The sequence below is a fragment of the Phacochoerus africanus genome, chromosome 3, assembly GCF_016906955.1.
Source record: "Phacochoerus africanus isolate WHEZ1 chromosome 3, ROS_Pafr_v1, whole genome shotgun sequence".
In the NCBI taxonomy this organism is placed as follows: Eukaryota; Metazoa; Chordata; class Mammalia; order Artiodactyla; family Suidae; genus Phacochoerus; species Phacochoerus africanus.
Genome location: NC_062546.1, coordinates 186,600,799 through 186,627,194, shown reverse-complemented (window position 1 = coordinate 186,627,194; position 26,396 = coordinate 186,600,799). Strand labels below are relative to the sequence as shown.

Below are 26,396 nucleotides of genomic sequence, written 5' to 3'. Positions count from 1 at the left end.
AAGAAGGTCTAGACTTAGATTGGCACACAATCCAAACCCACGAGGTTGTACTGCTATGGAAGCGCCCCTGATGCCAAGCCATATCAGCACTGCCTAAGTAATTCTTATTTGACGTGGATCAGATCTTTACCAGAGATTTGTATTCAGCAGGATCACAGCTTAAGAGGAAAAATGAGAAGAAGAATGGTTAAGTTAATAATGGGTTATAAGGTAGACCCTCTGAGAGAAGCTCAAAGAAATTGTCTTTCACTTGGAGAAAAGAAGATTGAAAGGAACAACACTTCAACCATAACCCTTCAATCTTAACAACTATACAGGGATAAATAAGTGGCTTAATGGCCTTACTCTCTAAGACAAGAAAAAGAGGAAAAAAGTTGAATTTGCATTAGAGAGGGAGGAAGAGAGAAAGAATGAATTTAAGGCAAAACTTCTCTAAAATATTATGATCAAACACTGGGATAGGTGACCATGGAAGCCTATGGGATTTTCTTTTTTAGACCTCCCCAAAACAGAGAGCCCCTTTTAGTCTGGGCTGCGAGAGGTACTAACCTAGCAAAGTAGTGTGTCCCAGAAATCTAAGCAGGAGATGGGTGGGGAATATTGCAGGGCTAGTTCCCAAACCCGGGAAGACAAACCTTAAAGCAGCTTGGGAGCTTTCAAGGAAAAGAAGCAAAGTTAGAGTAATCTGTGACTGGGAGACCCAGAATCCAAATGCATATATAAGAATGAACATGGGGTGTGCAAGTACAGGCAAAGGGGAGTACAGGCAATGATCTATTTTGTCCCCAAGTGGCAGACTTCCCTCCTCCCTGGAGGAGACACCCTACCTCCCCCCAGTTTCCTTTTCTATCATAAGAAGTGCTTGGATTAAGCAAACCCTTCTGAGTCCCTTCCAGTTCTGAAATAGTGTTTCAAATGCTGACATTGTGGACCAGAGGATGTGTGAGTACATCTTTGAAAGCATCTTTGAAAGCATGTACCAATGCTTCAAACCCAGGCTGTACTGAATGCATGAGAACTGCCCAGAGGGCCAATACCTCTGCAAGGGTGAGGGCTGGGGCTCTGGGGTCAGTTATGAGAGGTGGGGTTTGAATCCCTCAGCCTGGAGCAAGTTCCTTTACTTCTCTGAACTTCAAAATCTTCATTTGTGAAATAGGGATGATAACGTTCCTTTGAAGTCATAAGTTTAAATTAGGTAATGCAAGTAGAATGCCTGGTATAATAAAATCTAATAGATTCCATGTATCAGGCGCATAAAGGTCAAGAAAACAGTATCTATTGTGTTAGTGTTCTTGAAATGAGAACTTTTTATTTCTCACCCTTTTATTTCCATCTCTATTGAATTTGTAGAAAATACCGCAACCAAATCAGATAGTTTGTGGTGCTGGTGGTGTTTGTTTTTAACACACTTGGCCTTTCTTGTTTTAACAGAATGAATCCTAATTCATCAGGTTTCCTGAATGGCATTAAAATACACCTGCAACTCATGATTACCTCTCTAGCTGCCTCCACGCATTCTCTTTGTCATTTGTAAAGTAGGACTGAGAGTAACTATTTAGCAGCTCTTGTGTGCGGGTCGGTGTCTTTGAATCTTTTTTGTTTGGTTTTGTTTGTTTGTTTCCATTCTTAATAAGCCCCTGCCCTGCGATCAATGCCTGCCCGTCTTTAACGTGGTCACTCGTCGTTCCTCCCGTATTCTCTTGGTGTCACCATTTAATCGCTCTTCTCTTCACCTTGGCCTGTTCCTTTGCAACTTCATCTTGCCCCCTTTAACAGTGTTTCCAACACAACCCCCCCCCCGTTTGATTCTTCATGAGGCTGGATGCCCCAACTCCCAGCTTCACACCGAGCGGCCGCAGGTTGTGCACCGGGCTGATACAGAATTCAGCTCCACCAAGCTGAGAGGGCGCGTCTCCTGGGTCAGGGTGGGGCACCAGGTTATGAGCGGCCTCCTGTCTTTTGGGTTTACTTCCCCGCAGGGGACACCGTAGGCGGCTATGCGGTCCGGCCACTGCCCCCCCGCCCCTCGCGTCCGGCCGCGCCGTGGGTTGCGGTCTCTGTGGGGGTGGCAGCTCCCGTACGGGAGGTTTGCGCCTGGCGGGGCACCCCGGAGCCGCGGGGAGCCCAGAAGGGAGGCCAAGGTGGGGTGGGGCGCGTCCAGGCGGGGAGGGCGAACTCAGGCAGCGCAGGGGGCGCCGAGGGCAGCGGGCGGGCGGACGCACGGCGGAGGAGCGAGAGGGACGAGGGCTGGCTAGTGCCGGGGCCGCCCGCCGGAGGGGGAGGAGGCTGTGCTGCCCTTGCCGCAGGTTTGCTGTCGAGCGCACAGGAGGCAGGGACATGGGTAGGGTGCGGTCTGCGCGGGGCCCGAGCCCGGATCTCTTCCATTTCCCTTCTCACTCGGCCCCGGGCTGCGCCACAGACGGCAGCAGCTCCCGCTCCGCCCCAGCCGCCTGACCGCCGGGCCGGGGTGCTAACCGCGGGGCCCGCCAGCCCGCCGGTCCGGCCAGCCCAGCCCAGCCCGGCGGCCCGCAGCCCCGCCGCCCCCCGCCGCCGCCGCGTTGCCAAAACAAACGGGCCGGCCTATTTATTGGCGGCCGGCGAGCCGGGCAGCTCAGAGTCGAGGCGCCGAGGGGGACAGCGCGCCGCCACCAGCCAGGGCCCCGGGCCCCCGCCCTGCACCTGAGTCCCGCCGGCCCTGCGCCACGCCGCGCAGCTCATGGCGCCCCCACCTGGAGCCCCCCGGAGCCACCCGGACGCCTGAGCCCTCGCAGCGCTCCCGTCGACTTGCCCACCCATCAGCCCACCAGGCGTCCTCGCCCGTCGCTCTCCCGGGCTTCCCGGCCATGTCTCCCGCCCGGCTCCGGCCCCGACTGCGGTTCTGCCTGCTGCTGCTGCTGCTGCTGCTGGTGCCGGCGGCTCGGGGCTGCGGGCCGGGCCGGGTGGTGGGCAGTCGCCGGCGGCCTCCGCGCAAGCTCGTGCCGCTCGCGTACAAGCAGTTCAGCCCCAATGTGCCGGAGAAGACCCTGGGCGCCAGCGGGCGCTATGAAGGCAAGATCGCGCGCAGCTCGGAGCGCTTCAAGGAGCTCACCCCTAACTACAATCCCGATATCATCTTCAAGGACGAGGAGAACACCGGCGCCGACCGCCTCATGACCCAGGTGAGCGCGACCCGCCCTCGCAGGGCGCCTCCGCCGCCGAAGCACCGCCACCTGCCCGGCCCTACCCGCCCCCTGGCACCTTTCCTTGACTGGCTGGCACGCCCCCTGGCACCTGCCCCTCTCGCCAAGCCCGGATGCCTCCTGCCCAAGATGGGCCGGCCGGGGTCCCGGTGGAATGTTGGCACCCTCGAGCCCTCAGGAGGCTGTGAGAAGAGCTGCCCGCTGCCAAGCGCCACAGCCCAGCGGGTTGGCGGTGGCCCCTCTGCCCCGGAGCGCTGGCAGCTCAGGTCAGACGCAGCACCTGGAGGTACCTCTACCCGACTGCCTCCTGAGCCTCCAGGACGCACCTCCCGGGCTATCCTTGCGCACCTCTGCGCCCCTTTCATTTCGAGGCCTCGGCACCCCCGAGGCGAAGAAGCTCCGGGCACGGAGGGCCTCCCCGGGCTTTCCTCCCCGCGCACTCTTGGTTCGCTGCGCTGCCCTCTCCTGGAGCAGCGTCCTGGCGGGGTCCGGGTTTAGGGAACAGCGGGGAATAGTAGAGCGAGGAGACGGAGGTGGGAAAGGGCACTTGCCCGGCGAGCCCATGTGTCTGTCCCGAGAGCTGAGCGGCGCGGCTGCAGTTGAAGGTGGGGTGCCGGGCCTCCGGGTTCTGGAACCGAACTTTGGGATCCCTGGGTTTGGTGGCGGGGGTTGGCTTGAAAGAGAGGGTCTGAGATGCCGGGCAGCCCCGCAGCGGAGCTAGTCTGCTCGGAACAGGACCAGAACACGACCCAAGCGCCGGGGAAAGGGTGGGGTGGAGGTGGGGAACAAACTTTCTCCCCAGCAGCTGGGTTCGCAAGGGAAGCGACCTACGTGTCCCCTTCCTCAGTGGTCTCCCGGGGCTTCCACCGCAGGCTAGCAGCCCGCTTTCTAGGTGCTTTGGGAAGGACAGCTAGACCGCGGCCCTCAGCATGCGCCCTGGCGCCGGGGCTGGCCGGCCGGTGTCGGGGCGAAGGTTGGCTTGTGGCCGGGCTGGGCCGGGCGCCGAGGAATGCAGATAAGGATCCGGGCCACGGGCTGGGCAATCATTGACAGCGCGCGCCCGGGCTCTGGACCCGAGGAAAGGGGCGGGGGAGGGAGAGAGGGGCGGGGAGCAGGGGCCGCGGCGGGGCGGTTTAGGTGGGTGGGTGGTTAGAAGCCTGGCGGCAAAGAGCACGTGGAGCTCCCTCCCAGGGCAGTGAGAGCCCCCAGCTAGACTGCAGCCTGGGAGGACCCGTCAGGGCCTTGGGTTGTAGCTGCCGTTGGCCTCTCAGAGACCAAGTCCAAGGGTCTGTGGGGCCTGGGCTCCGAGAGGTAGGGGTAGTTTGAGACATGGGCTGCCCACACTTGGCAGCGTCTGGCACCTCAAAGTTAAGGACAGTGGAAGGGCCTCTTCTCCAAGACCCCTCTCCCCAGTCAGCTGCAGGGTCCCTTGGGTGGCCCTTGCCTGGAAGGCCCTCAGGGAGCCAACACAGACAATGATCTCTGCCGTCCTTCCCCCAGGGCCGGCTCAACTCCCACTCCGTGAGAGGCGGAGCGTGAAGCCGGTTCCCTGAGACCACGCGCTGGGTTTCTCGAGTTCCTTCCCAGATAGGAGCGGTGCAGAAGTGCAGAGGAGCTGAGGACTCGGCTCAGGGAGAATGCTGCCTGTTTATCAATCCCGAGCGCACCCCTTGCAGCGGGAGACGCTCCGAGCGTTCTCCATCTGGCCAAGGCAGGCGCTCTCCTTTGCCCTAGGTTCTGGTTCCCGGGTTGCCGCCTCCCGGGCTCGGGTGTATACAAGTTTTGGATCATGAGGGTCCCAGCAGGAATGCTCTGTGGCGCCGAGGGATCCAGGCAGGCTTGGGATTCCCCTCCAATACGCCCCGGGGTTGCTGGAGCGCTCCGCACCTGCCGCGCCTGGCCGCTGCGGGGGCCTCAGCCCTGGGGCTACGGTGACACCTACTGGGCGCCTCGGGCCTTGCACGCCTAGCAGGCGGGCCGCAGGCAGTCGGCTCCGCTACCACTTTTACCCTCCCGGCCGCAGGCAGTCCCTAGTGTCTAGCGCCGCGGTGAGACCCAGGGACCTGGCGCTCAAAAGGTGGAGCCCTGCCTGTGGAGGGACCAGTAAATCCAGCGGCGGAGAGAGAGCACTTAGAGAGAGGCGCCCCAAGGATCGACTCGCCCTCCCGATTTGTGGCGCCCCCGCGCGGTCCAGGTCCCTGGGGGGCAGCCGAAGCTAGAGGGACGGAAGCACGTGGCAGCACTGCAGCGCTCTCCGATCCTAAGAGAGAGGAAGAGCGCACCCTCTCCGGTTTCCCAACTTCAGCGAGTGCGGTGGGAGAGCGAGGGCCGAGGCCACGCCGACGCCTGCACGCGGGCCGGCTCCGCGCCCTAACTCAGCTCGCTTTCCTCTCGCAGCGCTGCAAGGACCGCCTGAACTCGCTGGCCATCTCGGTGATGAACCAGTGGCCTGGGGTGAAGCTGCGGGTGACCGAGGGCTGGGACGAGGACGGTCACCACTCGGAGGAATCGCTGCATTATGAAGGCCGCGCGGTGGACATCACCACGTCGGATCGCGACCGGAACAAGTACGGACTGCTGGCGCGCCTGGCGGTGGAGGCCGGCTTCGACTGGGTGTATTACGAGTCCAAGGCCCACGTGCATTGCTCCGTCAAGTCCGGTGAGCCGCTGCCGGGGGGCTGGGCCCGGGGCCGGGGCCGCAGGGCATGGGCAGGCGGCGCAGGGCCCGCTGGAGCCAAGAAGGTGAAGAGGCCCGCCGGGGGATGGAGGCGGGGGACCCGGGGAAGAGGACGTCGGCGGCGGCGCTCCCCGCTGCTGCTCCTGACCACCTGCTCAACCCGTGCCTGATAGTGTCACGGCAGCAGCCTAGGGAGACAGGGCCCTGTCCCAGAGCCGCTGGGTGCTGACCTGGCGGTCCACAGTCCAGAGCCTGCCGCAGGAGGTGCAAGACAGAGCAAGCTGGACAGATGGAGGAAGCCAGGCTGACAGAGACTGCCTCCCCGACCCAGAGCGGTGCAGAACAGGAGGCGGCGGGTGGGGCCAGGGGCCAGGGTGTGCCCAGACACCAACTGTGCCTGACCAGGAGCCAGGAGCCCAGAGGGTTCAGAACCCACAGCCCGGCTGCAGGTCAGGCCCTTTCAGGCACCATGTACGCACCTCTCAGGGGGCGCAGGCGTCCCCAACCTCTCCCCAGGGTCCTGAAGCTGGACATTTGGGGGCAAAGCCAGCCCTGAGGGCAAGAATAAACAGAGTGGACTTAATAAAGTGGATTTTCCCAGATTGGCCGCCTTGTTGATCAGAATTGGCAGGCACTGGGGCTTTGCCCCCCCTTCAGATCTTGTCAGCGTCCCTGTCACCTGCTGAACCCGGTCATGGATGCTTCAGATGGTTCTTGTCTGACTGCCAGCATGGTCCTCCCTGGCTGCGGCCTTAGCCCTCCACGTTGGCCCCACGCAGTGGTCGCACTCACAGACCCAGCACACTGAGACCAGGCCCACCGTTTACTGTCCCTGATGGCACTTGGGCTCACGGTGGTGACCCCACCCAGACCCTTCCCCTCAGCACTTCCGTGGCCCACTGTATCTGCTTCAAGGCACATCGACCCTTTACCTGCAAACACCAGCCTGGTGCCAGCTCCCGGAGGGGCCACTTTCCTTCATTCTCTTGACTCCTAAGCACTAGTCTCCATCCCACCTACTGATGCCATTGTGTCCTGTCCCCGCACAAGGACCCAGCACGTGAACCGAAGATAGCAATTTCACCCTGTCCACTGAGCCACGCCTTGGCTGACCATTCACTCTGAGTTTCCCCAGGAGTCTGTATTCTCGCCACTGACTGCTCCTCCTCTTCCTTGGAGTATGGACTCTGAGGTCCGGTCCTGGCACAGAACTTGAGGTGTCAGTCAGTCCAAGAGGGCAATTTGGGGGGCACCTGAGCAGGGGGTGAGAAATAATGGGACATCTAAGCCCCAGAGGTGCTAAGCGATTTGCTGTCTCCATGAGGCGGCAGCTTTGGGGGGGTGTCAAGTGACAGCTGACCACCGCCTGGCTCAACTGACGTCTAGCCTCTCTGACTGCTTCGCAACCTTGTCAGGATTGAAGCAGAAGGGTCGCTTCGCCTGGGCTTCAGGAGGGCCCTTTGCCTCACAGTCATGGGGCCCCAGGGGCCCCAACATTCTCCTCTCTGTGGCAAAGCATTTTCTGCCTTTAGAGGAGGGCAGAAAACCACACTGTGGGCTGGGAGGGGGTTCTAAGCTGCCTGGGAAGTGGGGGGCCGGGCACAGGATGGGGTGATGGGGGGAGCTGCCTGGGCACAAGAGGAGCTCTGGCGGGGCTGGGGCAAGGGTGCTGTGAGCACCACAGCAGTAACGCCTTCATGTCCCTTCTTCCCACAGAGCACTCGGCCGCGGCTAAGACAGGTGGCTGCTTCCCTGCCGGAGCCCAGGTGCGCCTGGAGAGTGGGGCACGTGTGGCCTTGTCAGCCGTGAGGCCAGGAGACCGAGTGCTGGCTATGGGGGAGGACGGGAACCCCACCTTCAGCGACGTGCTCATTTTCCTCGATCGTGAGCCAGACAGGCTGAGGGCCTTTCAGGTCATCGAGACCCAAGACCCCCCGCGCCGCCTGGCCCTCACCCCTGCCCACCTGCTCTTCACAGCCAACAATCACACAGAACCAGCTGCCCGCTTCCGGGCCACGTTTGCCAGCCAGGTGCAGCCTGGCCAGTATGTGCTGGTGGCTGGAGTGCCAGGCCTGCAGCCGGCCCGAGTGGCAGCGGTTTCCACACACGTGGCCCTTGGGGCATACGCTCCCTTAACGAGGCATGGGACGCTGGTGGTGGAGGATGTGGTGGCCTCCTGCTTTGCGGCCGTGGCTGACCATCATCTGGCTCAGTTGGCCTTCTGGCCCCTGCGACTGTTTCACAGCTTGGCGTGGGGCAGCTGGACCCCTGGGGAGGGTGTGCACTGGTACCCCCAGCTGCTCTACCGCCTGGGGCGACTCTTGCTGGAAGAGGGCAGCTTCCACTCACTGGGCATGGCCGGGGCAGGGAGCTGAAAGGACCCCTCCACTGCCCTCTCAGAACTGCCCAGAGGCCTCCCCACCAGGAGCATGCTGGCCCTGGAAAGGACCTGAGCAGGGACACTGGGTCCTATCATCTCCACCACAGAGATACATCATTGAGACTTGACTGGGCAATGCCAGCATTCCCCACCCCCACTCTGGGGTAGTGACACAGCTGCGAGCTGAACTGGCAGTGGGGCAGGAGTGGTCTCTCCTACCCTAGAGACCAGAGGGTCCCCGCCCAGCTTGCTCTCACTACAGTTTTTCAGACCTCCCTCCCCCAATGGGGAGGGCCCATCCATCCATCGTAGGCCCCTCTTAGATGGGCTTGCACCTCAGTTGATGCTGCTAGATTCCCTGGGAGCCAGCAGGGAGCTGGCTGGACTCAATGCTGCCCAGAACTGAGAAGGCTGCAGAGTGGGGCAGCCAGCCTGGCCATCCTGAGGCATGACATTCCTCTCTGGCCACACTCCTCGGGACACATCCAGAGACTGTCGCTGTCAGTGTACAGAGTTCTGTGTTCCAGCCAATGTGATCAGAGTGCCCAGGACTTGGGGAGTGGCCTGGATGCCCTTCCCACCCCTGCCCAGGCTATACGCTCCCTATTCTGCTGAACCATGACCCCAACCCTCTCCTCCGGTCAGTCTCCCCCACCTTATTTATTGACACCGAGGGGGGAAACCCACGGGAAAATTTTGGGGATGTTTTGGTCTTTTCTTCCTTTTGTAATAAAAATTATTTAAGTTGTTAGAGCCCTCGGGTCCAGGTTGCTGAGTGGGGCCAATACAAAGATAGTCTGGAGCTGTGGATATTGTTTATCTCCCTCCAAGGACAAAACCTCCAGAGCTCCCACTCCCTCTGCAGGCCCTTTCTCACCCAGTAGGTCCACAAAGTCTCAATGGAGAGCTATGCCCTATGCCAGGCAAGGCCTCTACATGCTGACCCCAAAGTTTGCCCTCAACATGGTTAGACCAGGGAGAGAACTGAAGTCCATGGTCACTTCACTTATGTAGAACCATCTCCCTGTGCCCTAGTGAAGGTGCTTCTCCTGCTTCTTCCAGTCTTCCTGGCTTTCTGATGTCTCACTGTGGATCATGAACCATGGTATGAAGAGATTCTGTAGAATCCACACCTGCCTTGTGGCCCATCCTGATTTCTTGGGAAAGTCAGGGGTCCCTAACTTAGCAGTTGTAAACTTCAGAATCACCTGGGCAACTTGTTTGAAAATGATTCCTGGGGAGTTCCCGTCGTGGCTCAGTGGTTAACGAACCCAACTAGCATCCATGAGGACGAGGGTTCGATCGCTGGCCTCATTCAGTGGGTTAAGGATCTGGCGTTGCCATGAGCTGTGGTGTTGGTTGCAGACGTGGCTCAGATCCTGTGTTGCTGTGGCTCTGGCATAGGCAGGTGGCTACAGCTTCGATTCATCCCCTAGCCTGGGAACCTCCATATGCCGCTGGTGTAGCCTTAAAAGACAAAAAGACAAAAAAAAAAAAAAAAGAAAGAAAAGAAAAGAAAAGGAAAATGATTCCTGGAGTTGCCATGTGGCTCAGCAGTAATGAACCTGACTAGTATCCACGAGGACTCATGTTCCATCTCTGGCCTCGCTCAGTGGGTTAAGGATCTGGTGTTGTCGTCAGCTGCTGTGTTGGTTGCAGACAGAGCTCGGATCTGGCATTGCTGTGGCTGTGGCGTAGCTCGGAGATGCAGCTCTGATTTGACCCTTAGCTGGGAATGTCCATATGCAGCCCTAAAAAAGCAAAAAAAAAAAAGAAAAAAAAAGATTCCTTGGTCCTGTTGGTCCTGTTTCCAGGATTCTGCTTTAATAGATCTGGATCAAGGCCCAGGAACTTATCTTTACAAATACCCCAAACATGGCAGATAGTCATAGACTGCACTTTGGGAAACATTGCTTAGTCTAAAGGACTCCAGTTTACTGCCAAGACAAGATGATTCCCTCCTTCATTTTCTCTTGATCTCTGCATCCCAAGGCAGGTTTTTCTATACTCATTATAGATCAGCTGAGTTTCCCAGGTCCATTGATACAATCACTAAATTTTTAGGAATATTGTGAGCCAGTTGAAATAGGCCACGGTGGGAATATTTACACCATAGAAATTGGCATATGCTACAAATTAGGGCTCCCAGTGGAGAGCCAGTTGTAAAAACACACCCCTGCCCAAGTTCTGTGTTGGAAGGTGGGGGGCATGACTCTTACCTTACCCATTACTCCATTTCCACTCCAGAGAAAATTTCATTGCCCTGGTGACCATGTCATCTGGGAGGAATAGGCCCCCACAGGCGATAATGACAACTACTATCATTTAATGAAGAGGAACCATTGCCAGGCATTGCTCTAAGTGTTTTACATGTAGCACCCACTTCATTTTCATAACAATCCTATGTGGTGTACGCTGGAATCTTACCATCTTCCAGATGAGCACCCAGAAGCACAAGGAGGTAAAGCAACTTGCCGGAGATTGTACACAAGTGACAGAAACAGGCTTTGAACTCATGCATCTGGCTCAGGTCCACCATTCTCACCACAAGACTTTTCCCTTGGTAAACTTGGGTCCTTTCCAGAAGGCACTTTCAGCATTTCAGGACTGCAAATCTGCTTTGGCACATCGTCTAGAGTGGACTCATTACTTTGTGGCCGGCTCTCGTGGACCAGGCACCCAGGGGCCAGAACATCTGTGAACTCACTTTTAGTGAGAAACCAAAGGTCAAGGTCAGGAGACGCATCTATTCATTTCCGCATTCTTTCTTTTATATTTTTGCACGGGGGTGGGTTGCTCTCCCTTATGGGGAGCTGAGCCTCCTCTCCTACTTTGTTCTGCAGACACAGAGCCAGTTGGTACCCCTCCACCTTTCTGTTCTATATGTGCCTCCTCGGGAGACACATTTGTTCTCCAGACAGAGATGGCTGCGAGGATTCAGAAAAATGTTTTGAATTCAGACCCTGAAAAGACCAACCTCAGAGTGGAGGTGTGGGTCCTGTAGCTTTTCTAGGAGTCCTAGCCCAGAACTGGGGTGATGCTGTGACCTGGGAGACAAGCAGAGAGCCTGGAAAATCATCCTCTTCCTCTGCTGTGCGATGGCCCCGATCCCTCTTGCTTGCCCAGCTTGCTCACCCTCCAGACCTTGCTGAGGCCCAGAGGATGGCTGACTGTACTGCCCAGGGCCAGGCAGCCACTAACCCCATGCCTGCCTTTCCAAGGCTGCTGCATCCACAGTGGTGATCTTCATTCACCCCTTTGGTCATTGTCTGCTGGGTACCCTTGCGTCAGGCACTATGTCAGAATGAGGGGAAGAGGCAGTTCTTGTCCTCAGTGAACCCCAGGCATCAGGGAGCAGCATGGAGCAATGAGTGTCCAAACTCCCTGGACAGTGCTGTGACTGTGGCTGTGGCTACCATCCTCACAGGGGCTCTGGGAGTACCATGGAGATGCCGGAAACTGGGAAGACTTCCTGGAGGCCAGGATGCTGCAGGCAGGGTAAGGAGGAGTTTGAATGGCAGGTAAGTAAAGGACAGGATCCAGGCTGAGGATGCAGTAAATGCAAAGGCTGGGAGGAACCAGCATCAGCTCGGCGTCAGGTCAGTATCTCGAAGCTATTTGGCGAAGGGGGGCTTGGCAGAGCTGAGGTAGAGAGGAGGCGGGAGTTAGAGACACTGATCCTACTGTTCTCAGAATTTGGACTTTATCCCAAGGGACTGGGGAGTGCCCAGGGGTGTTGAAGTCTGGAAAGCTTGCAACTAGATTGTTTCAGAACATTCACCCGACGGCAGTTGGTGCACCAACTAGAGAGGCAGCTCTGGAAGCAGGGAGTCCATTTGCTGGGGAAAGAAATTGGTGACCTGGACTGAGGAGGAGGTCACGGGGTCAGAAAGAAGCTGACAGATCATAGACATTTAGGCAGCAGGACTTGAAGCCAGTTTGGATGAGGGTGAGGAAAGGGCCTGCGTCAACTCTGGTTTGTTTGTGTGTTTTTTGTCTTTTGTCTTTTTAGGGCTGTACCCATGGCATATGGAGGTTCCCAGGCTAGGGGTCCAATTGGAGCTGTAGCTGCCGGCCTACGCCAGAGCCACAGCAACGCCAGATCCGGGCCGTGTCTGTAACCTACACCACAGCTCACGGCAATGCCGGATCCTCAACCCACTGAGTGAGGCCACACCGTCATGGTTCCTAGTCGAATTTGTTTCCACTGTGCCACAACGGGAACTCCACTCTGGGTTTTTAAACATGAGATCCAGCTCCTCCATGCCCAGTGCCCTTGATCTTGGCCCTTCTCTGGCCTTCATGTCCGAAACTGCAAGGGAGATGTCCAGGGCTTTCTTGCCCATATAGATATCTTCTCTTCTCATTGCCCAAGGCTGTTCTACCTGGGTTCAAGGGAACCTCCAGGCTCCCTCTTTCCCTGCCTGCACCCCCACCCTGGAAGTGCATGGGGAGGAGACTCAGAGTAGACCCTGAGAGCCCCGTCCAGGCAAGGTGCAAGATCACACCAAAGTCATGGATCTTAGGGGACACCTGGCCTGTGGGGAGTCCAGGAGACAAAGTGAGGGAAGCCTCCTGGTTCTGAGGCCACTGAAGCTGCCTGGACAGACTGCCCAGAACATGGGGCCACTGCATCTGCCTCCCCAACTTGTCCGTGTGAGGCTTTCCTTGGCTACCCATCCCCAAGCTGTCCTTATAGACGCTTCTCTTTTTGGAAAGCCCCTGGGCATGGCTCTTCCGAAGCCCTGTGGCCCACACTCACCCCTGTCCCCCAGCTCCCACCTGAGGGGTCTTCCTGTGAGACACCAAGTGGAACCGTGTTGGGAAGGACTGAGCCAACGCGGCAATGCTTTAGGCAGCCAGGCCTGCTGTTAGCACCTGCGGCCTCACTGTGGGAATCAGAAATAGATACCCTTCCATTAAGAAACTCAGCAAATCACCCCTTCAGGAGAGCCATCTAGAAAAGGCAACTTTCCCGGCCCAGCACCAGGAAGTCTGTTTAGGAGAAAGCCTCACACAGAGGACACGCTGGGCACAGAGAACGTCTGCGTTTCAGCTCCCCCTCCCCCTGTCCATCCAGCCTGGTGCCCCAGTTCAGGGTGCAACCTGTACAGCCTTCAGTTCTGGTCCCCAGAGGCCTGGGCTCCACCAGATCCCACAGGGGGTGAAGGGTTGGAGAGACCATCCCTCCAGTGCCACATGGGAGGAAGTGGGGAGCAAGGAACAGGGGTGGAATCGGCAGTGCCATGTCTAGGGTCTTCCTGGAAGTGGTTTTGGGCTGAGCGCATGTGACTTGGGCAAGAGTAGGTGGATGGATCACTGAGAGCAGGTGTGCAGAAGTCCAGGGCATGTTCAAGGACCAGGAGCTGGTGCGATGGGGACTCAGAGGTGCCAGGAAGGGAAATGGAAGTAGGGGAGGAGGAACGCTGTGCCCCATAAAGAGGGTGGAGGTGAGGAGTTCCCATTGTGGCACAGCAGAAACAAATCCAACTAGTAACCGTGAGGCTGAGGGTGCGATCCCTGGCCTCCATCAGTGGATTAAGGATCCGGCACTGCCGTGAGCTGTGGTATAGGTCGCAGACCTGGCTTGGATCCTGCATTGCTGTGGCTGTGGTGTAGGCCAGCAGCTGTAGTTCCAATTCAACCCCTAGCCTGGGAACCTCCATATACCATGGGTGCAACCTTAAAAAGCAAAAAAAAAAAAAAAAAAAGCTGGAGGTGAGGGGCCCGGTGGGAAGGACTGGAGCAGGGAACACCCCAAAGAAGGATGGGGGCCCTCAGTGGGGAGCACAGGCCCTGCTCCCCGCTTCAGAGGGTGCCCCTGCCGCAGGAAAACCTCAGGCAGGGGTTGGCAGCGGCAGCTCCCCCAGCCTGTGCCCTCTGGCCCCTGGGTGGAGCGAGCCTCCTGGAGCTCAGGCCCACATCCCACACCCCAGCCTCCTTCTCAAAGCCTCTTTGTTCCACTGGGCCAAGCTGTGACCAGCCCGGATCTGATAAGGCCAGGTAGGGCAGATAGCGACCCCACCCTGCAAGCCTGCACTGCCTCGAGCCACACCCAGGCTGCCTTGCACGCACGTCTCTTCTGCCCCAGGAGGGCATAGACCCAGGGGACTTCCCACTCGGTTGGGGTTGGGGAACCTCAACCTCTGCAGTCCATTTAGACCCATCTCCTGTGCAGGGGGAAGCAGGATACAAAAATTCCCTTCCTGGAGTTCCCGTTGTGGCGCAGTGGTTAACAAATCCGACTGGGAGCCATGAGGTTATGGGTTCGATCCCTGGCCTTGCTCAGTGGGTTAAGGATCCAGCATTGCCGTGAGCTGTGGTGTAGGTCACAGATGCAGCTCGGATCCCACTGTTGCTGTGGCTCTGGCGTAGGCTGGCGGCTACAGCTCCAATTAGACCCTAGCCTGGGAACCTCCATATGCCGTGGGTGCAGCCCTAGAAAAGGCAAAAAGACACACAAAAAAGAAAAAAAAATTCCCTTCCATTTCAGAGATAAATAAAGTCTCCAAGAGGGAAAATGACTTGCCCAGAGTTATTTCTTCCACTGCTAGGTCTGCTGTTTACGTTATCTTTTCATTCCTCACATCCTATAGTGAGCTTATTCCCAATTCCTACTTTGCAGAAACTGAGGCTCAGAGAGACGAGGTCATTTTCCCAAGGTCACACAGTAGCAGAGTCCAGACCAGTCCTCTGCAGCAGCAAACTGAGGGAGGTGAGAACTGATGGGGAATGGGAGGAATGCACTCCTAGCCTCCACCCAAAAGGTCTGATGGAACTTGGGGTGGCTGAGAACCTTCAGGAAGGTGGTCTTGGAAAAATAATGTTCTAGATGGCATGAGAGGATCTTATTTTGATGCGAGTGGCAGTGGTTAAATATGTCCACACATGATTTGATGCTTCTCTCCCCTTGAATCTGGCCTGAGGCTAGGTCAGAAAGGGCCTTGTAGCTTTTGTCTGGTTCTCCTCTGAGACTGAGAAGCTGGAAAGGCTCTTCCGAGGTGTTCCCAGCCATAACTTAGCTGTGCTCCCAGTCGACAGCCAGCATCAACCGTCAGCCATGCAAAAGTGCCATCTTGGATACCCAGCCCAATGCAGCCTTCAGAAGGCTTCAGCCTTGACCAACAACTTTTTTTTTTTTTTTTTGGTTTTTAGAGCCACACTTGTGGCACATGGATGTTCCCAGGCCAGGGGTCCAATCTGAGCTACAGCTGCTGGCCTATGACACAGCCACAGCCACAGCATCACAGGATCTGAGCCTCACCTGCGACCTACACCACAGCTCATGGCAAAGTCAGATCCTTAAGCCACTGAGCAATGCCAGGGATCGAACCTGCAACCTCATGGTTCTAGTCAGATTTGTTTCCACTGCACCACGATGGGAAATCCTTTGGGCAACATCTTAATGCAACTGCATGAGAGAGTCCAAGTGAGAACTGCCTGATCAAACCATTATTGAATTCCTGACCCACAAAATCATGGGAAAAATAAAATGGTTGTTTGGAACCTTGATGTAATTTCTTACACAGCAACAGTAACCAGAACAGAGGGCGAAGAGGGAATGGAGACGGAAGATAGCATCTCCTGAGGCTTTCTAGAAGCCTTTACTACACTTTTACACTAAAGCATCTTCAAAATGGAGCCTGCATGAGGCTGGAGGGTGTGTGGTGCTTTGTTCATCTTCTTAACGGGTGTTGTAAGAAGACACACAGACTGGGAGTCAACCTGGGGGGGCAGATAGAGAAAGAGATAAGGGGAAGTTCCGGTTGTGGCTCAGTGGTTAAGAACCTGACTAGTATCCATGAGGATGCAGGTTCAATCCCTGGCTGCAATCAGTGGGTTAAGGATCTGGTGTAGGTCTCAGACACTGCTCATATCTGGTATTGCTGTGGCTGTGGCATAGGCTGGCAGCTGCAGCTCCAATTCAACCCCTAGCCTGGAACCCCTTCCATATTCTGAGGGTGTGGCCATTAAAAAAGAAGGAAAAAAGGAAAAAAAAAAGAGAGAGAGACAAAGAGGAGAGTGGGATAAGCAAACCTCTTCAGGAAAGTGGGCATAACAGGAACCTACCTCAACAAGATAAAGGCCATATACAACAACCCCACAGCGAACATCATTCTCAATGGTGAAAACCTGAAAGAATTCCCACTGAGATCTGGAACAAGACAAGGATGTCCGCTCTCGCCACTACTCTTCAACATAGATCTGGAAGTCCTAGCCACAGCAATTAGAAAAGTAAAAGAAATAAAAGGAATTCAAATTGGAAAGGAAGAAGTAAACTATCACTATTTGCAGATGACATGATACTATACCTAGAGAATCCTAAAGACTCTACCAGAAAACTGTTAGAGCTCATCCACGAATTTGGCAAAGTCACAGGATACAAAATTAATACACAGAAATCGATGGCATTTCTATACACTAACAATGAAAGAGCAGAAAAAGAATTAGGGAAGCAATCCCGTTTACCATTGCATCTAAAAGAATAAAATACCTAGGAGTAAACCTACCTAAAGAGACAAAAGACCTGTACTCTGAAAACTATAAGCCACTGATGAAAGAAATCAAGGATGACACAAATAGATGGAAAGATACACCATGCTCGTGGATTGGAAGAGTTAATATTATCAAAATGACTATACTACCTAAGGCAATCTACAGATTCAATGCAATCCCTTTCAAATTACCAAGGACATTTTTCACAGAACTTGAACAAAATATTTTAAAGTTTGTTTGGAAGCACAAAAGACCCAGAAAAGCCAAAGACATCCTGAAAAAGAAAAATGGAGCTGGAGGAATCAGGCTCCTGGACTTCAGACTATACTACAAAGCAACAACCATCAAAACCTCATGGTACTGGCACAAAGACAGAAATATAGATCAGTGGAACAGGATAGAAAGCCCAGAATTAAACCCAAGCACCTACAGCCAACTAATCTATGACAAAGGAGGCAAGGATATACAATGCAGAAAGGACAGCTTGTTCAATAAGTGGTGCTGGGAAATCTGGACAGCCACATGGAAAAGAATGAAATTAGAACACTCCCTAACACCATACACAAAAATAAACTGAAATGGATTAAAGACCTAGATATAGGACCAGACACTATAAAACTCTTAGAGGAAAACATAGGCCAAACATTCTCTGACATAAATGACAGTAACAGCTTCTCAGACCCACCTCTTAGAGTATTGACAATAAAAATAAAAATAAACAAACGGGACCTACTCAAACTTCAAAGTTTCTGCACAGCAAAGGAAACCCTAAATAACATGAAAAGACAACCCACAGAATGGGAGAAAATCTTTGCAAGTGAATCGACTGACAAGGGATTCATCTCCAAATTTATAAACACCTTCTGCAGCTCCATACCAAAAAAACAAACAACCCCATCAAAACATGGGCAGAAGATCTAAACAGACAGTTCTCCAAAGAAGACATACAGATGGCCGAGAAACACAAGAAAAGATGTTCAACCTCACTCATTATTAGAGAAATGCAAATCAAAACCACTCCGAGGCACCACTTTATACCAGCCAGAATGGCCATCATCAAAAAGTCTACAAACAGTAAGTGCTGGAGAGGGTGTGGAGAAAAAGGAACACTAGTACATTGTTGGTGGGAATGTAAATTGGTGCAACCACTGTGGAAAGCAGTATGGAGATTCCTCAGAAAACTAAACATAGAACTACCATTGGATCCAGCAATCTCACTCCAGGGCATCTATCCGGAGAAAACCATGACTCGTGAAGACACATGTACTCTGATGTTCATTGCAGCACTATTTACAATAGCCAAAACATGGAAACAACCTAAATGTCCATCGACGGAGGAGTGGATCCAGAAGATGTGGTACATATACACAATGGAATATTACTCAGCCATTAAAAAGAACGAAATACCAGCATTTTTTGCAACATGGATGGACCTGGAAACTATCATGCTAAGTGAAGTCATACAATGAGACACCAACATCCAGTGCTTTCACTGACATGTGGAATCTGAAAAAAGGACAGACTGAACTTCTTTGCAGAACAGATGCTGACTCACAGACATTGAAAAACTTATGGTCTCCGGAGGAGACAGTTTGGGGGATGGGGGGATGTGCCTGGGCTGTGGGATGGAAATCCTGTGAAATCAGATTTTTATGATCATTATACAACTACAGATGTGATAAATTCATTTGAGTAATAAAAAATAAAATAAAATAAAATTCCAAATATGCTAAAAAAAAAAAAAAAAAAGCACATCTCTTCACAGTCAGTTGATTGAAAGAATGTTCTGTATCTGCCCTGGTAGCAGGATCTCTGGTGACAGCAAACTCTGGAGGAGTGAAGAGACTTCTGGAAGTTTCTGGATCTGGACTAGCAGGTAGCAAGGAGTTATAAACAGCCAAGTAAGGGATGCTATTAGAGATTTTTAAAACTCAAATGTTAGATGTTGAAGAAAGTGCTGAAAGATTGGGTCCAGACTTGAGAAAGGGACTGGACATTCCCATGGAATGCTGTGTTTCATTAGCTGGCCGTGTTTTTCTCTGCATGCCCCTGCGAGCAGAAACTTGCAGAACCCTGACATAAAGGTCCCCAAAAATGAATTAGAAGTACCCGTTACCCTCATAAACCCCAGGTGTGTCTGCATCTGCCTTCTGCCCAAGCTTCTGAGTGCCCAGCTTAAGAAAACTCAGAGGAACAAAAACAAAAACAAAAACAACCCAAAAAGTGGAGTTCCCGTCGAGGCACAGTGGAAAAAAATCCCACTAGGAACCATGAGGTTGCAGGTTCAATCCCCGGCCTTGCTCAGTGGCTTAAGGATCTAGCGTTGCCATGGGCTGTGGTATGGGTCTCAGACACAGCTGGGATCTGGCGTGGCTGTGGCCGTGGCTGTGGTCAGCAGCTATAGCTCCGACTGGACCCCTAGCCTGGGAACCTCCATATGCCACGGGTGTGGCCCTAAAAAGACAAAAAGACAGAAAACAAAACCAACAAAAGCCTCAGGAGAAAGTGACCAGGCAGGTCACAGGGAATGGGATGGCTCAGGGGAGCAGTTGAGAATGCATGGATGGAGAGGTTATATCGGGGACAGGTTTCTTGGTTTTAAACACTTAATTCTAGAGAAGCAACAGATGGGCATGATCAAAATCGAAGGAAGAGGGGAAAATAGCAAGTTTACAATGGAGAAATCCTGGCAGATACCACTTTAGCCAAGGGGTCAAAGTTAATATCACCATAGATAGCGTATTGATACAATATACCCTCTGATATCCTGCACCGAGAAGGCCTCCCTCCTCTGTGTTATGCTTTCCAATAATGCACACCTTACTCTAATCACGAGAAACAAATGCAGATTGGGGAATATTCTACAAAATAATTGACAGTACTCTTCAAAAATCAAGATCATGAAAGACGACAAGGACTCAAGAAATGCTCCAGGTGGGATCCTGGATTGGATACTGAAGCAGGAAAAGGACATTAGTGGACAAACTTATGAAATCTAAGTAAATCTATACTTTTTTTAAATAGTATTTGTTGTATTAACCTTTCTTTCTTCCTTCCTTCCTTCCTTCCTTCCTCCTTCCTTCCTTCCTTCCTTCCTTCCTTCCTTCCTTTCTTCTTTCTTTCTTTCTTTCTTTCTTTCTTTCTTTCTTTCTTTCTTTCTTTCTTTCTTTCTTTCTTGATAAGTATCCCATGGTCATATAAGACATTAACCTAAGGGGAAACTGGGTGATGGGTTTATGAGAACTACCTGCTTTTTTTTTTTTTCCTTTTTAGGGCCACACCTGTGGCATATGGAAGTTCCCAGGCTAGGGGTGGAATCGGAGCTACAGCTGCTGGCCTACACCAAAGCCACAGCAACGCAGGATCCGAGCTGCATCTGTGACCTACACCATAGCTCATGGCAGCACCGGATCCTGAACCCACTGAGCAAAGCCAGGGGCCAAACCCTCGACCTCATGGTTTCTAGTAGAATTCATTTCCGCTGCACCACGACAAATGGAACTCCCCACCTGAACTATTTTTGTGTACATCTAAAATTAACTCAAAATTTTAAAAATGCAAAGAAAAAAATCTAATAAAGACAAAATCCTGCGAGCCAAAAGTGGGCTGCCTTACCATCCCTTGAAGTGCAACCCAACTTCCACAACAAATGAGGCCTGCTGCCCTGAGCCGGTGATCATATTATAACACCTTCACTGGAGAGGGACCTGGTCAGAAATGGTTTGGAAGGGGGTTGAAGGAATTAAATAGAATGGAAAGTCACAGAATCATGGTGTTCTTGATTTATTCAAGAACATATAATGAGCCAGGCACTGTGCTAAGTTCTTTTTTTTTTTCTTTTTTAGGGCCACACCTGCAGCATATGGAGGTTCCCAGGCTAGGGGTCTAATTGGAGCTACAGCTGCCAGCCTACGCCACGGCCATAGCCACGCCAGATCCAAGCCGCATCTGCAACCTATACCACAGCTCACGGCAATGCCAGATCCTTAATCCACTGAACGAGGCCAGGGATAGAACCCGTAACCTCATGGTTCCTAGTTGGATTCGTTTCTACTGAGCCACAACAGGAACTCCTGTGCTAAGTTCTTTAAATCTTTTATTCCACTTAAATCCTGCAGTGCTGTGACTCTGGTATAGGCTGGCAGCTGCAGCTCCGATTTGACCCCTAGGCTGGGAACTCATATATGTTGTGGGTGCGGCCCTAAAAAGACCAACAAAACAAAACAAAATATCCCACCTTCCCCTGTTTATGGAAGAGGAGAGTGAGTCTTATAAAAGTGAAAGAACAAGATCAAACAGCTGGGAGCTGGGAGGGTTGAGATTCAAATCCAGTCTTCTTGACTTCAGAGCTTGTTCTGAACCACTCCACTGTATCGTCCTCTCAGGAGTGACCCGCATTCAGTCATACCTCAGGGTCTCTGCACAGGTGTGGGTGGGGGAAGAGGAGGGAAAAGGCAGGAGGAAGGGGATGACCTAGGATGGGCTGGTCGGCTGGAGCTGTCCATGGTGCTGTTCAGAAGGGCACGGAGCTGGAGCATCTGTGCCTGATGTGAGGTAGAGGAAGAAGCTGGGACAGCTAACACAGAGAGGGAGCCTGCTCAGACTAGAAGGAAAGAGCAGTTAGATGTGGTGGCAGATCTTCCACCAACGAGGAGGAATTAGAGGGTGAGACACTGCAAGTTTTGGCTTAAAATAAATAACCACGTGAGGTTTCCTGGTGGCACAGTAGGTTGAGGATCCCGTGTTGTCACTGCAATGACTCGAGTGGCTGCTGTGTGTGTGTGGCGGGCGGGGGGTGGGTGGTGTTCCCTAGTCTGAAAATTTCCATGTGCCTTGGGCACAGTCAAAAAATAAGTAAATATGAGTTCCCGTCGTGGCGCAGTGGTTAACGAATCCGACTAGGAGCCATGAGGTTGCGGGTTCGGTCCCTGCCCTTGCTCAGTGGGTTAACGATCCGGCGTTGCCGTGAGCTGTGGTGTAGGTTGCAGATGTGGCTCAGATCCCGCGTTGCTGTGGCTCTGGCGTAGGCCAGCGGCTACAGCTCGGATTAGACCCCTAGCCTGGGAACCTCCATATGCCACACGGGAGTGGCCCTAGAAATAGCAAAAAGACAAAAAGACAAAAAAAAGTAAATAAATAACCATGTATACAGAATCTGGTGAGATAGGATTTAACTTCAGGTCTTACTTGCAACCAATACTATCCAGTATGGCCATACTGTTGGTAAAATCTGGAAATACTTTTGTATTAGTTAGTGAATAGTCACTGACTGAGTTCTCCACTACTGTGGCTGCTCTCCCAGTTCCCTCTCCACACCCTCAGGCTTCCCTACAACCCAATAATAAAGGGTTAAGGCCTGGCACAATGGGGGCTCCCAGGATCCAGCTCTGGCTCTAAGGCCCCCTGGTGTCCATTCTCATAGGTCAGTACCCATATCTTACCAACTGTTAAGTATTTTGCATACTACCCCTGCTTGACCCCACTTTACAGATGGAGAAATTGAGGCTCTGGAACATTTAATGACTTACCTGAAATTGCTCAGCTCTTAAATGCTAGAATCAGGACTTGAACTCAGTCTTCAGGGATTAAGTCTCATGTTCTTTCCCCTCCGTCCTCTACTGTTGGCCTGTGCGCCTATTCTCCATTTTTTTTTTTTTTGAGAGGGGGACAATGAATAGACAGAGCAACTTGTATAGGGGCTTTGGGTTGGCACATGAATGTTTGAAAACCCTATGGGGGTCCCAGCCACAATTGAAGTCTTTCCTTTGAATTCTCTTGCCATATGGCATTCTTGCCCCTGCTAATTTTGTGCCCTGGCAGCCCTTTGAGACTGGAGGGGCCATCAATTTCTTGATACACCCTCCCTGACCCCAGAAACTTTAGGGGACCAGGGCATTCTAATGCAGTCCATGACTGCTCCTAGACCTAACCTTGACCTACCCCAGTGGCCCTCTTAGCCATAGTCTTCTCTCACTCTCCACCTGTCAGATTGGGCTTAGAAGATTTACTCTACAGATTTCAGAGGTCAGTAGCTTCTGTGGGAGGGCTCACCTCCTCATTTCCCTCCCCCGGTTTAAGTACATCTTGGATGCAGACTTGATTCTAGAACCAGCACTGGAAGTGGAGTCAGAGTTACAGGGGAAGAAAAATGGGAGAGGGGTTGTGCCGGGTTGATTTGCCAAATGGACAGCAGATCACCCTGGCATCTCTTTTATTTATTTATTTATTTATTTATTTATTTATTTTTTATTTTTGCCTTTTCTGGGGCCACTCCTGCGGTATGTGGAGGTTCCCAGCCTAGGGGTCGAATCGGAGCTGTAGTCACCAGCCTACGCCAGAGCCAACCACAACGTGGGATCCGAGCCGCATCTGTGACCTACACCACAGCTCACGGCAATGCTGGATCCTTAACCCACTGAGCAAGGCCAGGGATCGAACCCACAACCTCATGGTTCCTAGCTGGATTCGTTAACCACTGCACCACGACGGGAACTCCCCTGGAGTCTCTTTTTGTCTTTCCCCATCCTGGAGCACCAAAGGTAGCCTCCTTCTCCGAGAAACAAAAGAGGAGGATGTGGAGAGGAGAGAAACTATCTACCTCTCCAGTGTGCAGCAGAGAGGCTGGGAGGTGAGAGGAGGGGAGGGTGCACAGAAAGCTGAGTGGCAAAATTATAGGGCCCTCCTACTGGGTGAGTGATATTCCTCTGTATGTGCGTGCTTGTGTGTGTGTGTGTGTGTGTGTGTGTGTGTGACTTTGTTGATTGTCTACCACATGTCAAATATTCTACACATGACTGATCACTCAGTCCCTACATTGGCCTTTTGATAATTATCCCCAGGTAAAAAATGAGGCTCAGAGAGGTCATGGGACTTGCCCAAGGTCACACAGCCAGTACGTGGCAGTCAAGATTAATTTCAGGTCTGTCTGATTTCCCAGCCCAGGGTCTTCTCTATTTCATGGGGGGTGAGGGGTAGGAAAAAAGCTTAGAAAAGATATTTTTGCATGTGCAGAAGCCCAAATCGCTGAGCGTGCTTTATATTTATCCCCCACCTCCCTGCTTCCAGGCAGGAGAATTGGATTCTGTTTCCTACCCATCCTTTTTTTCTCCCTTTTACCTACATCCTGGTCTTCACTGACTTCCCAAATCACCCCCCGTTGTTCATGGCCTTGTACAAAACAGTACCCAACCTTGTTGTCTTCCCTGGGTCCATGCAGGATATGGTCACTAGGACCCAGGACCCATTCTTTTCTATGGTTTCTGGGATCCTGAAATGAGGAACTTCAGAGGCAAATCCAGCTTCCTCTCCCCTCCTCAGTTTCAACCCCTTGCCACACCCCCTTCTATGCTGTTTGCTTCCTGGGACAAAGTCCAGCTTGGGCCTCTCCCTGGGGGTCCACCACGCCAGTCAAGGTGACTCACCAGCAGAGTTTCCAGGAGACAGCCAGAACCTCACAGAAGTAGAGCCCACAGGGGCCCAACTAAGACTCCCCTCTCAGCGTCCCAAGCCCAGAATCCACCAAGGTTTGGGCAGACCAGAGCTCTGGAGGGACACTCAGTGAAGAGGCACAAGGATGTGTGGCTCCTAGGATAAATTTTTCTATCTCCTTGGGGTTTTCTTGTTGGGATTCCTGAGGCTCCCTCCCTCTTGCTCCCAGAGTCACTGCTCCCTCTTTCTCTTCTTTCTTCTTCTTCTTTCTTTCTCTTTCTTTCTTTCTTTTCTTTCTTTCTTTCTTTCTTTCTTCTTTCTTTCTTTCTTTCTTCTTTCTTTCTTTCTTTCTTTCTTCTTTCTTTCTTTCTTTCTTTCTTTCTTTCTTTCTTTCTTTCTTTCTTTCTTTCTTTCTTTCTTTCTTTTTTTTCTTTTTTTTTCTTTTTTTTCTTTCCTAGGGCTGCACCCATGGCATATGGAGGTTCCCAGGCTAGAGGTATAACCGGAGCTGTAGCCACCAGCCTACACCACAGCCACCATGACATAGGATCTGAGCCACGTCTGCGACCTACACCACAGCTCACAGCAATGCCAGATCCTTAACCCACTGAGTGAGGCCAGGGATCGAACCCGCAACCTCATGGTTCCTAGCTGGATTCATTAACCACTGCGCCACGACGGGAACTCCTCCCTATTTCTTTTTGGCCTAAGAATGGACAAACAGGTCCCTTTCCTGTTCCTAAGGTCCAGCTGAGTCAGGCTGACCATTTCAAAAGAGCTTAGAGGAAAACAAAAAGGAAATCATTATAGAAACTACCAACAACATAAAAGTGGGTAATGTCCAAAGTGCAGGTTTCAGATTCTGAGAATAATGTTAAAACCAGTGAAAAGCTTACTGAGCTCCACATTCCTCAATCCCAAGAAAACTCCAGACCTAATTATGCTAGCACAACTTAATGCTCCCCCCACCTGCCGCTGCCCTCCAATCCAGCCAGCCTCTGGCCATGTGATCTCCTAGACCAACTCAGGTGACTGTCATCTGAGTCTACCTTTCACCTTTCACCTACACTCCAGCTTTCCCAAAATGAGAATTTATTTTCTGGATTTATCCCCAGAGTCTCTAAGGTCTCTCTCCCTTACACCCAGCTCCATCACTGTCCTGGGTAGTGAAACAGCTTTAATTGCCCATGAATGAACTCTGAGATTTTCAGCTTCACTCATCTAAGGAGTCTTCACCAACTGAGACCCTTCCCCACAAAGGACATACGAACAAATGAACCAATGGGCTTCCCAAAATCCATAGCATGTGTAACAATGACTTCTTTATACATTCACCTTAAGATCCCTTCAAAAGAGTTAGCTTTGTGCTGGGCAGGAGGAAATGCTGGGAGAAAATGCCTAGGACGCATTCTCTTCTACCTGCAAAAAGAATCGATTTGCTTCTTTTTTTGATAATTATTTTTCACTTTAAAATTTTTTTGAGAGTGTCTGTTCCTAAATATCACCCCATAAATTATGTTTATGAGCTGCTTTTAAGTTAACGATTGCAATCACGGAATGAATTTCAGGTTGAGATTCTGTCTCTGTCATCAAGGCATATTGGGAAAGAACAGATGTGAAAAGTCCTTGGAATAGCCTGCTCTGAATTTGGTCAGGATTGTGGGGGAGGTCACGATAACTATGCTGCGACTAGTAGAAGCCAGTTACTGCTGGCAGGGAAAGTCAGAGAATGCAAAATGAGGGTGAGCAGGAAAGTTGGATGGCGCTTTCGCCTTCTGTGAATCATGACTCATTCGGGTAGCCGTCGTTGCCCTGGGATACCAGGAGACGCCTTGTCCTGAGCGTCCTGTATCTATAGAGACGACAACATGGCGGCGCTGTGAGTGCTGAGCGTTCGTCCCAGGGACTAGGGGAGCTTCGCGAGTGGCCAGGGAAGGTATCTGTCCTGGAAGACTGTCTCCTTTGGGAAGTCGTGGTCAGGGGTCTCCTCAGTGTCCTTCAGCGAGCCCCCAAGGGTCTGAGACTTGTGTGAGATCAGCCTCTTAGAGAAAGGTAGAACTGCTCTAAGTATATTTTATTCCTTCTTTTTACCTGTTTTTTCCTCTCTCTATTCAATGGCCCATCATTTTTTTCCATTGGTCGCCTTAGGAACTTTTAGGTTGTAAATTAGGAAAATAAAGGAAGCTGATGATAGATTTTTTAAATTCCTCAAGATTAGAAAAATGGGTTTTAAAAA

At 52.3% G+C, this 26,396-nt stretch overlaps 1 protein-coding gene across 1 annotated transcript; it reads left to right on the top strand.

Annotated features, from left to right (window-relative positions):
- The first annotated feature begins 2,233 nt into the window (after positions 1–2,233).
- On the top strand, positions 2,234–8,989 carry IHH (Indian hedgehog signaling molecule). Its single transcript, XM_047773531.1, has 3 exons — positions 2,234–3,158; positions 5,577–5,838; positions 7,573–8,989. The coding sequence occupies exons 1-3, from the start codon at positions 2,844–2,846 to the stop codon at positions 8,229–8,231; spliced, it is 1,236 nt and encodes a 411-aa protein (XP_047629487.1). The 5' UTR covers positions 2,234–2,843; the 3' UTR covers positions 8,232–8,989.
- The last annotated feature ends 17,407 nt before the right edge of the window (positions 8,990–26,396 follow it).